Source organism: Schistocerca nitens, chromosome 9 (genome assembly GCF_023898315.1).
Source record: "Schistocerca nitens isolate TAMUIC-IGC-003100 chromosome 9, iqSchNite1.1, whole genome shotgun sequence".
NCBI lineage: Eukaryota > Metazoa > Arthropoda > Insecta > Orthoptera > Acrididae > Schistocerca > Schistocerca nitens.
Genome location: NC_064622.1, coordinates 506,307,636 through 506,322,565, shown reverse-complemented (window position 1 = coordinate 506,322,565; position 14,930 = coordinate 506,307,636). Strand labels below are relative to the sequence as shown.

At 46.5% G+C, this 14,930-nt stretch overlaps 1 protein-coding gene across 1 annotated transcript in view; it reads right to left on the bottom strand.

Annotated features, from left to right (window-relative positions):
- The window catches only part of LOC126204380 (serine/threonine-protein phosphatase 6 regulatory ankyrin repeat subunit B-like), a 394,854-nt gene that overhangs the window by 161,657 nt on the left and 218,267 nt on the right, over positions 1-14,930 (bottom strand). Inside the window, exon 9 of the mRNA XM_049938752.1 lies at positions 11,174-11,314. Coding sequence (XP_049794709.1) covers positions 11,174-11,314 — 141 coding nt within the window. The remainder of the gene's footprint in view (positions 1-11,173; positions 11,315-14,930) is intronic.

The following is a 14,930-nucleotide window of genomic DNA, read 5'->3' as shown; positions in this document are numbered from 1 at the left end:
ACAGCAACCAGCCACTATTAACACTGCTATTTATTTAGGTAAATAGCGCCGATAGCGGTTTCGAACTGGAAAGTTCATCATCAGACGGCTGTTCACATGTTTTTCAAGATAAACTTTACATTATCGTCCATTTTTGATTTTTATTATTCCACTGTGGCGAAGTATTTTTGGTGTGTTGTTGCCCTACGGTAGAATAACAGTGCTAGAAGTGCCCTATGTGAAAATAACTAGCCTCCAAACAATGAAATACAGCGTAAATAAATATGTAAGGTTAAGTGGTTATGGTAGTTGCGTCGAAAATTCCGCGCAGTTTTGTTGCGAAGTTGCAGGATTGTATTTTTCGCATATTCCTAAATATATCCAACACTTATGTAACTTGTACAGCAACATATTGTGCAAAGCACCACACATACACACACACCAAAACGAATTTTCCACATGTGAAGTTATCACATAGATTACAAATTTACAAACTCAACAGTGTCAGAGACATTCTCTCTCAGAGACATGACATAAATTATATATTTAGGAATATGCGAAAAATACAATCCTGCAAATTCGCAACAAAATTGCGCGGAATTTTCGACGCAACTACCATAACCACTTAACCTTACATATTTATTTACGCTGTATTTCATCGTTTGGAGGCTAGTTATTTTCACATAGGGCGCTTCTAACACTATTTTTCTACTGTACGGCAACAACACACCAAAAATATACTCCTGGAAATTGAAATAAGAACACCGTGAATTCATTGTCCCAGGAAGGGGAAACTTTATTGACACATTCCTGGGGTCAGATACATCACATGATCACACTGACAGAACCACAGGTACATAGACACAGGCAACAGAGCATGCACAATGTCGGCACTAGTACAGTGTATATCCACCTTTCGCAGCAATGCAGGCTGCTATTCTCCCATGGAGACGATCGTAGAGATGCTCGATGTAGTCCTGTGGAACGGCTTGCCATGCCATTTTCACCTGGCGCCTCAGTTGGACCAGCGTTCGTGCTGGACGTGCAGACCGCGTGAGACGACGCTTCATCCAGTCCCAAACATGCTCAATGGGGGACAGATCCGGAGATTTTGCTGGCCAGGGTAGTTGACTTACACCTTCTAGAGCACGTTGGGTGGCACGGGATACATGCGGACGTGCAGTGTCCTGTTGGAACAGCAAGTTCCCTTGCCGGTCTAGGAATGGTAGAACGATGGGTTCGATGACGGTTTGGATGTACTGTGCACTATTCAGTGTCCCCTCGACGATCACCAGTGATGTACGGCCAGTGTAGGAGATCGCTCCCCACACCATGATGCCGGGTGTTGGCCCTGTGTGCCTCGGTCGTATGCAGTCCTGATTGTGGCGCTCACCTGCACGGCGCCAAACACGCATACGACCATCATTGGCACCAAGGCAGAAGCGATTCTCATCGCTGAAGACGACACGTCTCCATTCGTCCCTCCATTCACGCCTGTCGCGACACCACTGGAGGCGGGCTGCACGATGTTAGGGCGTGAGCGGAAGACGGCCTAACGGTGTGCGGGACCGTAGCCCAGCTTCATGGAGACGGTTGCGAATGGTCCTCGCCGATACCCCAGGAGCAACAGTGTCCCTAATTTGCTGGGAACTGGCGGTGCGGTCCCCTACGGCACTGCGTAGGATCCTACGGTCTTGGCGTGCATCTGTGCGTCGCTGCGGTCCGGTCCCAGGTCGACGGGCACGTGCACCTTCCGCCGACCACTGGCGACAACATCGATGTACTGTGGAGACCTCACGCCCCACGTGTTGAGCAATTCGGCGGTACGTCCACCCGGCCTCCCGCATGCCCACTATACGCCCTCGCTCGAAGTCCGTCAACTGCACATACGGTTCACGTCCACGCTGTCGCGGCATGCTACCAGTGTTAAAGACTGCGATGGAGCTCCGTATGCCACGGCAAACTGGCTGACACTGACGGCGGCGGTGCACAAATGCTGTGCAGCTAGCGCCATTCGACGGCCAACACCGCGGTTCCTGGTGTGTCCGCTGTGCCGTGCGTGTGATCATTGCTTGTACAGCCCTCTCGCAGTGTCCGGAGCAAGTATGGTGGGTCTGACACACCGGTGTCAATGTGTTCTTTTTTCCATTTCCAGGAGTGTACTTCGCCACAGTGGAATAATAAAAATCAAAAACGGACGATAATGTAAAGTGTATCTTGAAAATCATGTGAACAGCCGTCTGATGGAAACCGGTAACGGCGCTATTTACCTGAATAAATAGCAGTGTTAATAGTGGCTGGTTGCTGTTTTCTTCTCTGTAAGAATTAACTTACATTAATTGTACACAGCCACATGTCAGTTACAGACAAAATAGAAATTTACTTCTTTGCTTCGTCCTTCCGTAAATAAGTTGCCACTTCGCAAAATATAATCTGCTTCAGCACGCCCTACGCTCATACCTTAGTGTAGCTGAATATTAAGATGCATCTTCTTTTCAGCCAATATACACTGAGTGAGACAGTTTTCGCTAGCAAAGTAGCAACTGGACTATCCTCAAGACAGACCTACGTACACAGATGGACCTAAATATTAAGAGGGACAGGAAGTGCATTTGTAGTTAGCAAGGCTAATAAGGAGGCAAACTCAACCTGCCTGAAGGTGCATTCAATCTCTCTGCAGAACTCATTGCGATTTTAGACAGATTTAAATACGGTGTAGAAGTGCAAGCAAAAAAAAAAATCAGTTTTACCAGACTCACGTTCAGCAATGATGCTGTTAAAATGCTCCTACGCTAACCATCATATTATGACTCAAGGTGCACAGTGGAATAAACGAAAATGAAAATGTCCAAGCAAGATTTTTACACTGCTGCAGCGAAATACGATAAAGTGCCACCCAACCATTATCTTCACGCCATAAAAATTGGAATCAGTGCCAGATGGAGTGAAAAATCTTGAACGGTTATACGACATTAGAGGGTAACACTTATGCCCCAGTGGTAGCTAACCTCCCGTTGCGCCCCAAGTACCAAAATCGCAGATACAGCAGAAACTTTGCACTGAGGTGTTGAAAGTCGTGGGGTGCCCCCTAATAGTGTCCTTTTGCCCTGCACAGTGCAGCGGCTCGGCGTGGCGAGGACTCAACAAGTCGTTGAAAGGCCCCAGCAGAAGTAGTGAACAATACTGCCTCCACAGCCATCCGCAGCTGCAAAAGTGTTGCCGGTGCAGGAATTTGTCTACGAACAGACCTCTTGAGTATGTTCCATAAATTTTCGACGAGATTCATGTCGGGCGCTATCATTCTCCCAATTGTTCTTCAAACCTACCGCAAAAAATTGTGGCCCAGTGACATGGAGACCATCTCCAGCCATTCATGGACTTCATGTCACACTATGGCATTTGTGTGGTTGACAATGCGGCAAGTAGCCGCACATAATCATTTAAAGTCAATGATCGGTTCAGTAGGATCGGAGCACCTAGTCCATTTGATGTAAAACAGCTCTAACCATTGTGGAGCCACCGCCAGTTTGTACAGTGCCTTGTTGCCAACTTGGGTCCATGGCTTCTTTGGGCATGCGCCACACTCGAACCCTACAATCAGCTGTTCCCAATTGAAATAGGGATCCATCCGATCAGAACAAGGTTTTCCAGTCGTCTAGGGGCCAACCGATATGGTCACCAGCCCGGGAGAGGCGCTGCAGGCGGTGTTCTGCTGTTGGCAGAGGCACTCTGCCAGTTAACGCCAAATTTCGCCGCACTGCCCTAATAGATACGTTCGTCGTACGTCCGATATCGATCTCTGCGCTTATTTCACGTACTGTTGCTTGTCTGTTAACACTGACAACTCCACGCAAGTGCCGCTGTTCTCGGTCTTTAAGCGAAGTCCGTCGGCCACTCCATCGTCCGTGGTGAGAGGTAACGCCTGAAATGTGGCATTCTCCGCACACTCTTGACTCTACGGATCTCGGAATACTGAATTCCCTAACGAATTCCGAAAAGGAATGTCCCATGCGTCTAGCTCAAAAGATCCTTCCGCATTCAAAGTCTGTTAATTCGCGTCGTGCGTCCTTAATCAGGTCGGGAACCTTTCCACATGAATCACTGGGTACAAATAACAGCTTCGCCAGTGCACTGCCCTTTTCTGCCTCGTGTACGCGATACTACCGCCATCTGTATGTGTGCACATCGCTATCCCGTGATCTTTGTCACCTAAGTTTATAGTAACATTGGCACCACTTCGCTTCAGTCACGGGACATTCCGCCAAGATAGTCAAATCATCTTCATGTGAATGCGGAAGTGAAGATGATGATAATAAATTTTTTTCGCGTGCCACAGAAGGCATCAAGAACCTGCGAAATTATTACAGTATATGATGTCCTCTGGAGATGCTTTGTCTACAAACATTAAGATCCGCCTAGCAAGAGAATCCACTGAAGTGGATAGCTCATCCACTGTTCTGTAACAGATGATCAAATTCTAAATATATAGGAAAAGTGAATTTCTTACCTTAAACTATAGAAAATATGTTAATCTACTTAGATCATTGACTTAACTTCTTTTAATAGGATGTAACAGATTATTGTTGTTCCTTCTCGTCTTAGGCTGGCTGTATGGGCCATGAATAAATCTTAACAAAATGTATTCCCCATTTGTGTTCTAACTCAAGTTGGAATCCATTGAGAAAAGACGCCGTTCTTTTTGCGAAACGCTACTGAAAAAATTAAGAGAAGGGGCATTTGAAGCTGAATCCAGGACGCTTCTGTTGACGCCAACGTGCATTTCGCATAAGGACCGCGAAGATAAGGTAAGCCTTACGGAAGCGTATATACAATCGTTTCCCCTTCCTTCATTTGCGAGTAGAACGGAAAATGAATTGACAAGTGATGGTACATGGTCTCACACCCCACCCACGCTAAGCACCATATAGTGGCTTGCAGGTTCTGTAAGTGAATGTCGGTGTAGATGTTTAAAGGTGATTTTAGAAGTATATTTTCCTGCTTAATTCTGTGTTTTGTGTTTTACTGTTAGACCCTAACTTTAGACACATGGGAACAATTTCGTTTAACGACTGTGAATATTCTGTTTCAATCTACTGAATCTGTGACGCTGGTCGCTTAGTGTACTTCAGTGCTAGCGCCCTCTACCAGCTGTAGCTCTTGTTTGTATAAATATAGGACGACCTGAGGCTACCGCTGGTCTAGCTCATACACCTGTCTCTACAACTTCTGTGAGGTTGGACTCATATGAGAATATTCCTAATGGTATGTTGTGGCCATGCTATTCTTTTTGTATATTCTTCAGCCAGCTGAACCTATCATGGTTACATTATTTCTATTTTGTAACTCATGTGAAGGTGGGAGAAGGACAAATTTAGACATTGTGAATCGTACTGACTGCGAAGGCATGAAGGGTGTTTAATAAACTCCCTGACATGACTTGATATTCGTTTGGAGACTTTGTCTTCAATGGATTACCTGAAATTCTGTCGTAGAACTTCATCTGCTCAAGCATTCTTTGAAGATTAAATCCCCAGTTAACTGAAAGCATGCTTTCCAGTTTGGGAAGGTACCTAAGTTCCAGTAGCATATTCCTTTCATCTATGTTAAAAATTTCGTGTTTAGGGTAGTTCCATCAGTCCCAAATTTTTTTATAGTTAATTTTCGCGCCTACCACTTCGATGTACGTCGTCAAAATTTGATTTTTTGCAGATCTCCCTTTTTTTGATCAACAAACTTATTTCATGGGCATATTACTTATGCATTGTCGAGACATTGGAAACCTTGAAACCTTCTAATGTTCCAAGATATGTTTCCACGTCAGTAGCGTGTAATGTAGCTTACAGCAGCCATCCCCATCCACAAGCGTCTTTTTAATTGGTAGTGTTATCATAGGCTGTCCATTAACACCGATTCCGTAGGCCCCATACTCACGATGTTGTGTGTTTGCCACCTGTGCATTAAAACTTATTTTGTTCACAGTGTTAAAATAAAATTGTGTTTTAACTCAATCATACACGATGTCACATCATGGATTGTGGGGAAACCGGAACGGCACACAATCAAAGGATTTGAGATGTTTTGCTACAGACCAATGTTGACAATTAGGTGGACTAATAAGGAATGAGGAGGTTCTGCACAGAGCTTGAGAGGAAAGGAGTAAATGAAAAGCACTGACAAGAAGAAGGGACACGATGATACGACTCCTGTTAATACATCAGGGAATAATTTCCATGGTATCAGGGGGAATGGTAGAGGTTAAAAACTATAAAGGAAGACATCTAGCAAATAACTGAGCACGTAGGTTGCAAATGCTACTGCGAGATGAAAAGGTGGCACAAGAGAGGAGTTCGTGGCGTATCAAACGGACTCAAAAAACACGATGTCAAACTCCATGAAATTTATGGTTAGTTCTGATTTGTAGATTGAGGTGAGAGATAAAATATACGTGTTTAGTCTGCTAACAGACCCGACGTGATAGTAACTGTGTTTATACTGAGTTGTGGCGTAGATTCTCTTTTGAAGTGATTTTAATCCGTTATTTAATAAGAACCCCAATGCCGGAAATCGACATTCAGTAATATTATCTGTCTACAATCTTACTGCGGTGATCCGCTTTTGTTCCTTGGGATTAACACTGCTAGTCCGCCAATAAAATCTGTTAGTTCGGCTAAATTTCCCCATATGTAAATGTAAACTAACCGTCACTTGTCGCCAACGGCTAATCAAAAAATGGCAAAGGTACTACTACAATGCTCACAGCTTCATTTTTTAAGACGACCATCTCTCACAGTTCTTGTTTGGTTTTAACGAATACTATGCTGCCGTTATCTTCCCTTGTAATTTGGCCTACAAAGATGATCTCCAGATGCGCTAGTTGAATCTGGATTCACTTATAAGATATATTATATTAGAAGGCCGAAAAAGTCTTGAGTATTTGCTTACTAAGTCTGGTGTTGTCTTCCGTCATTGCCCGTTATCTGTTCTGTTGGTACCTGCTTTGCCCCTTTATCCTCCAAGAGTGTGAAACTATTTTATTGGCGCCCACCTACATAGGGACAAATTATCATTATAATAAAATAAATCAGTGCTCACACTTTAAGATTTAAGTGTTCGTTTCTCCTGCACGTTGTTAGAGAGTGAAACGGTACAGAAGTAGGTTGAAAGTAATTCGATGAATTCTCTGGCTGGTATTTAATTGTGAATTGCAGACTAATCGTGTGGGTCTAGTGTGTAAAGTCAGTGTTTGATCTTCAGTGTAGTTCTTTCTAACACTTACGGAAACATGTCTCTCTTGTAAAATTTAGATGTGTTATTTAGCACAGCTGTCATGCTGGAAGGGTAAACATAACTGTACCCAAGATACCTGCCGTATTCCCACAGGTGCTGTGTGTTCTTTACAACTCAACCACATCCACAACACGACGTTTCTGATTATTTCGAGCAGTCACCTTAACCATTACGCCTTCTGAGCGCACCTGCATATGTGACCCCTTTCACTGAGCCTGCTGTTTCCATGGCTGATTCCGAAACACTACCACCAGAGTTTCTAGCTTACGTCTCTCCCACCATACTCTAAAGACTTTGTTCCCCCGGTTGTGTTACTGCTACATATCCTGTGGTGAACCTCTGATTCTAATGTATAGAAAACAAATATGAAATTACCATTTTGTTTTTCATGGTGATACGCCGGTTACTATGGGTTTATCCATCGACTATCATTTTTACTCACTATGTGTACTTGAGTTTACATACTGTCATTGTGTGATTGGTAGAGAGAACATGGAGCCAGCCGGATGATCCGGGCGGTTCTAGGTGCTACAGTCTGGAACCACGCGACCGCCAAGGTCGCAGGTTCGAATCCTGCCTCGGGAATGGTTGTATGTGATGTCCTTAGGTTAGGAAGCTTTAAGTAGTTCTAAGCTATAGGGGACTGATGACCTCAGAAGTTAAGTCCCATAGTGCTCAGAGCCATTTGGGCCATTTTTTTGATAGTACATGTAGTTGTGGACGCTAGAAATGGGGTGCAAGAGAAGAAATTGGGACGTTCTCCTGTTTGAGTCCAAAAGAGGGTGGACAGCAGGGGAGACAGCCGGAAACATTTGTGCCGTGTACGGGGATAATGCTATTGGACATCGCATGGCTATAAAATAGTTTTCTGGTTTTAAAGGAAGATCAGTTTTATATTTGTGACTCTGCGTTCACGTAGACCTCCGCATTAATCCACAATGATCCACATTAATGTACTCTAGAACTGGCAAATGTGACGAACTGTGATCGTTACACAATCGTGCGACATGTGCATGCAAGGGGGAAGGTTCAAGAATCGGGTGTATGGGTACTGCATGTTCTGAGGAAAAATCACAGAAGTCAGCAGCTTGACATACACTCCTGGAAATGGAAAAAAGAACACATTGACACCGGTGTGTCAGACCCACCATACTTGCTCCGGACACTGCGAGAGGGCTGTACAAGCAATGATCACACGCACGGCACAGCGGACACACCAGGAACCGCGGTGTTGGCCGTCGAATGGCGCTAGCTGCACAGCATTTGTGCACCGCCGCCGTCAGTGTCAGCCAGTTTGCCGTGGCATACGGAGCTCCATCGCAGTCTTTAACACTGGTAGCATGCCGCGACAGCGTGGACGTGAACCGTATGTGCAGTTGACGGACTTTGAGCGAGGGCGTATAGTGGGCATGCGGGAGGCCGGGTGGACGTACCGCCGAATTGCTCAACACGTGGGGCGTGAGGTCTCCACAGTACATCGATGTTGTCGCCAGTGGTCGGCGGAAGGTGCACGTGCCCGTCGACCTGGGACCGGACCGCAGCGACGCACGGATGCACGCCAAGACCGTAGGATCCTACGCAGTGCCGTAGGGGACCGCACCGCCACTTCCCAGCAAATTAGGGACACTGTTGCTCCTGGGGTATCGGCGAGGACCATTCGCAACCGTCTCCGTGAAGCTGGGCTATGGTCCCGCACACCGTTAGGCCGTCTTCCGCTCACGCCCCAACATCGTGCAGCCCGCCTCCAGTGGTGTCGCGACAGGCGTGAATGGAGGGACGAATGGAGACGTGTCGTCTTCAGCGATGAGAGTCGCTTCTGCCTTGGTGCCAATGATGGTCGTATGCGTGTTTGGCGCCGTGCAGGTGAGCGCCACAATCAGGACTGCATACGACCGAGGCACACAGGGCCAACACCCGGCATCATGGTGTGGGGAGCGATCTCCTACACTGGCCGTACACCACTGGTGATCGTCGAGGGGACACTGAATAGTGCACGGTACATCCAAACCGTCATCGAACCCATCGTTCTACCATTCCTAGACCGGCAAGGGAACTTGCTGTTCCAACAGGACAATGCACGTCCGCATGTATCCCGTGCCACCCAACGTGCTCTAGAAGGTGTAAGTCAACTACCCTGGCCAGCAAGATCTCCGGATCTGTCCCCCATTGAGCATGTTTGGGACTGGATGAAGCGTCGTCTCACGCGGTCTGCACGTCCGACACGAACGCTGTTCCAACTGAGGCGCCAGGTGGAAATGGCATGGCAAGCCGTTCCACAGGACTACATCGAGCATCTCTACGATCGTCTCCATGGGAGAATAGCAGCCTGCATTGCTGCGAAAGGTGGATATACACTGTACTAGTGCCGACATTGTGCATGCTCTGTTGCCTGTGTCTATGTGCCTGTGGTTCTGTCAGTGTGATCATGTGATGTATCTGACCCCAGGAATGTGTCAATAAAGTTTCCCCTTCCTGGGACAATGAATTCACGGTGTTCTTATTTCAATTTCCAGGAGTGTATATGCATCTGCTTGCTCGTAATCAAAAAAATGGTTCGAATGGCTCTGAGCACTATGGGACTTAACTGCTGTGGTCATCAATCCCCTATAACTTAGAACTACTTAAACCTAACTAACCTAAGGACATCACACACATCCATGCCCAAGGCAGGATTCGAACCTGCTACCGTAACGGTCACGCAGCTCCAGACTGTAGCGCCTAGAACCGCATGGCCACTCCGGCCGGCTTGCTCTTTATCAATTGGTTCATGTCACCTTCTGGGCTCTCTATCGAAAAGTCTTCAAGGAACTTCTTTTCCAGATGAACATGCACTCGGAAGTTGGCTCAACGAGATGTTCGCCTCAAAACCACATAATCGAAAAGTTGCCCAAGCGTTGGCAGACTGTTGTACATAGTGAAGGAAAACACGTTAGTGATGAGTGAAGCCTCTGTTATGTTGTGTTTTGATTAACGTATGGAAAAACGCTACGAACTTAGGCACCAACATAATATAACAGAGAATGGAAGTTTGAGCCATGCGTGGCCGTCTGTTGAGGTGAGCAAGACACACATTCCAAGCCCGATAGGGCACAAGTTTTTGGGGCTCAGTATTCTCCGAAAAGTCACTTGAAAATAAATATACAACATGTGAAGACACGCCCCAGACCACACCACATACTTATTATTCTGCATATTATTTTGTTTGTTTTTCTTGCTTGCAATTCCTTCGCAATTTCTGTTTGAGGTTCACGAAAGGCTTGCATTCAAAATTAATAATTCACATAAAATCGAAGTTTATTGGTGTTTCACTGTGTCAGCGCCTTCTAAAAATGATTCAAATGGCTCTGAGCACTACGGGACTTAACTTATAAGGTCATCAGTTCCCTAGAACTTGGAACTACTTAAACCTAACTAACCTAAGGACATCACACACGGCCGTGCCCGAGGAAGGATTCGAACCTGCAACCTTAGCGGTCGCGCGGTTCCAGACTGTAGCGCCTAGAACCGCTCCGCCACCCCGGCCGGCCAGCACCTTCTGTCTCACCTATTTTCTGAACGATTCATTCTCCGATAGCCATCATCGAAAGAAGAAATTGCATCCAACACATCACTATAGACCGTATCTAAGGAAAATGATTTTGTTTCATTATATCTTTCCCATATAACTGCAGTGCATGACATCTTGTGTCCTAAACTGAATATAACTCATACGGTGAACCCACAGAGGGATGTAAAGAATCACTTTAATTCATGGCTAGTCACTACGAGAATTTGTAAATGGAATAAGTTATCTTGATAACTATAACCTCTGTGTTACCACATACGCACTACAGCGCCATTCTATTTCCTTGCACCCAACACTTGGTTGATGCCACCGCAGATCACACTGTGTAGTGGCGGAACTCACCGCAGGCGAGAGACGGCAGAGTCATCTGGCGGAGGAGTGGTGTGGGTAGCCGTGGGCGGCGCAGCAGTGGCAGGGGTGCGGCCGCGGTCTCCCTGCGGCCCACTGCCGGGGCGCGGACTGCCGTCTGCAGAGGCCGGCGCGCTGCAAAGACAGACAGGCAGGGTGTGGTAATCTCTGTCCACTTGGAGGCCAGAGGGCAGCTTGCTACCTGGATCGCTGCTGGGGGATCGTCTTCACACAAACAACAGAACACACACTGCCAATGACAATAGTGGGTCTGCTAAGGTGAATAACTCAGGAGAAGCAGTGTGTAAACTGATCAGATAGAGGCGGAGTTCCTCAGAACAGTAGCTTACCGTAACAAACAACAAAAGAAAGTACAAATGAAACGTAGATGCAACGCCATCAGTTGTGCTATAGTAATACAAGGACAGTTCAAATACACGACAAGAATCACATGGAAATAGCAACAGCAATAACCTTTGAATGTACTTATTGTGGTACTGATTTAATCAAATGTTGCTCGTGCCTCATGTGTTAGGGACGACGCAGTAGGAGGCTCACACGGTTGTGAGGCGGGCAGCAGCTATTGAACAGACTCTCAAAGGAAATTCAAGTAAATAAAGTGCACGGAATTTGTAATGCAAAGAAGTTATTCCAATAAAATTCTTAAAACCGCAGCACTTTAATTTTTATCACAGAAACTGAAAGATTTCTTGCTGAACAAATTTAGTTCACATTGACCATGGGGGCTCTCACTGAACAGGTGAACGATAAATTCCATTTGATTGTAAAGTCGAATGTTTGTGGAAAGAAAATCTATAACGTAACAAGACATGATCTGTATATACATTTACGCCTGACAATTTATCAGACGTCGTGACACCAATGAAATACAAAATTTACTTTCACTACTTTATTCAGGGTAACCATATTTGACAAACTGCCTATTGGCTTCTGTCTCGGGTTCTTCGGCCGACGTTCTTCTAATGATTCTTCTGACGTTTCGCCAGCACGAGTGGCTGGCATTGTCAAAGCTTCACCCTCCATTGTCGGTGGTGAACTGGAGCCGAGCTCGCGGCCGCAGACTATATGTACCTGGCGCGCCAACGTCCGAGGGCTTCTCCGCGGTCATTTCCGGTGCGGTTCTCTTGCTACCTGCGACGGTCGTTCGCTGCAGTACGGGAAGCCAGGATCCGTTTACCTTAAGGCTTTCCTCTTTCTTGTTCAAACTATTCGCGTGTTTTTGTATTTCTACAGCTTCTCTGAACAAGCGCGTGTGATAGTGCTTCTCTACAGCCAGAACTTCCGTGTCGGCGAATTTTATTACGTGGTCGGTCTCATTCAGTACGTGATCTGCCACGGACGATTTCTCCACCTGCCCCAACTTGGCGTAAAGACGATTTTCAAACCGACAAGGAAGATCAAAGAGTGTCTTAGATCGGCGAAGGAGAAAAGAGACCCACTTGCAATGTCGGGAATATACCGTATACCATGCACATGCGGAAAAGTTTATGTCGGAATGAGTGGACGATCAATTAACACCAGGATCAAAGAGCATAATCGACGTTGCAGGCGTTCTTGGCTCCAGTTCACCAACGGCAATGGAGGGTGAAGATTTGACAATGCCAGCCACTCGTGCTGGCGAAACGTCAGAAAAATCATTAGATGAACGTCGGCCGAAGAACCCGAGACAGAAGCCAATAGGCAGTTTGTCAACAAGTGGCCAAGAAAGCCTTAACAATTTTGTATTACGCCTCTATGGGGAGGAGATCTGCAGATTGTACCGATGCCTTGACCAACGACGGAAGAAGAAAGCGCGACTGATGTCCTCTCTCGCCTTTCTGTCACGGTGCCGAGATGAATGTGCTACACCGAAGTTCTTGAGATGCAAACGCCTATTCACCACCGCTCAAGCACATCGTATCTACGACAGAATGGAACGATCCTTTCTTCGTGAGCGAATACATACAACACGGAGAGACTTGGCAAGAACGGATCAGGAACTACTGGACATTTTCTACCAACTAAGTAGCAGAATGCAGCGAGACGACTGGGACAAGATCGACAGCATCCCTCACAGGAGCATGCAGAACGAACTCGAGCGCTGCACCGAGCGGCAGAAGAAGAAGTTTGAAAGATGCCGGAAGCAGACCGACAAGGCGATTCCCGACATGTCACACACAGTAGTCAACCTCACTGAACGACAAGTGACCGAAGAGGAACTGTCTGTTCTTCAAAAAGGAGGGAATTTCGCTATCTTCCCGAGAACTGTACCTATGGAGGACATCATTGACAACACCGAAGCAGCCATTCGGACCCTTCCTTGTGAAAGGGCAGAGGAAATACGCACTGAAACAGCCAGAATACTGCGCCGAGCAAAACCACCAGCTTGCAACCTGAAGAAAGAAGAGGCACAAGCCATTAAAAATCTCAACGCCGACAAGAGTATATTGGTACTGCCTGCCGATAAGGGGAATGCGACCGTCGTAATGAAGACCGAAGATTATGAGCAAAAGATCCGAGACCTATTAGATCCGACGACGTACCAAAAATTAAGCACAGATCCGACGCAGCGTATCACACGGAATACGAATCGATTAATTAATGCGTCTTCTCTGCCGGCGGACATACAGAGAAACATGCGCAACACAGAAGCCCTACCACCTCGGCTGGATTACCCAAGATCCATAAGAAGAACGTTCCACTGAGATCGATCGTTAGCGCTCCTGGCTCACCAACGTATATACTGGCAAAACATTTGGCCTCTCTGCTCCAGCCACACGTGGGGAAGACCGACACATACATTAAGGACTCAGGACATTTCATTGAGAAGCTGAAGAAACTGAAACTTGCACCAAACGACATACTGGTCAGCTTTGATGTTGTTTCGTTATTTACGAAAGTGCCACTCAGTGACGCTCTGGAGCACATCGGTTCCATGTTCCCGCAAGACATCAAAAATCTCTTCCATGTATGTCTCACCACGAGCTATTTCACGTGGAATGGCGATTTCTACGAACAGCTGGAAGGCGTCGCCATCGGTAGTCCTCTCAGTCCAGTGGTGGCCAACTTCTTCGTGGAACAATTCGAAGCACAGGCACTGGACTCGGCAACTTGCAAACCTAAGGTGTGGAGCCATGGTGAAGAACAGCTCGGTGACTTCCTAAGACACTTGAACAGCCTCCATGCGAACATAACATTTACCATGGAAGTAGAAAAGGACAAGAAACTGCCATTTCTAGATGTGCTGGTCACAAGGAACGGCGAAAACCTGGGACGCAGCGTGCATCGAAAACCGACACACACGGACCGATGCCTACACAAAATGTCAAACCACCACCAGGGCCAGAAAAGAGGCATGAATAGTACTGTCGTAACGAGAGCAGGACGAATATGTGAGCCGCAACACCTCAAACGAGAAATGCAACACCTGGAAACTGTTCTGAGGAGCAATGGGTACTCCACAAATTACATTAGAAGTGTAACAGAGCCAAACAGCGAAGTAAGGAACCAGAAAAAGAAATGTCGGGTACGGCCTTTCTGCCATACACTCCCAGAGTGAAAGACAGAATCGGCCGTATGATGCGCAAACGTGGCGTAAAGACGATTTTCAAGCCGACAAGGAAGATCAAAGAGTGTCTTAGATCGGCGATGGAGAAAAGAGACCCACTTGCAATGTCGGGAATATACCGTATATCATGCACATGCGGAAAAGTTTATGTCGGAATGACTGGACGATTAATTAACACCAGAA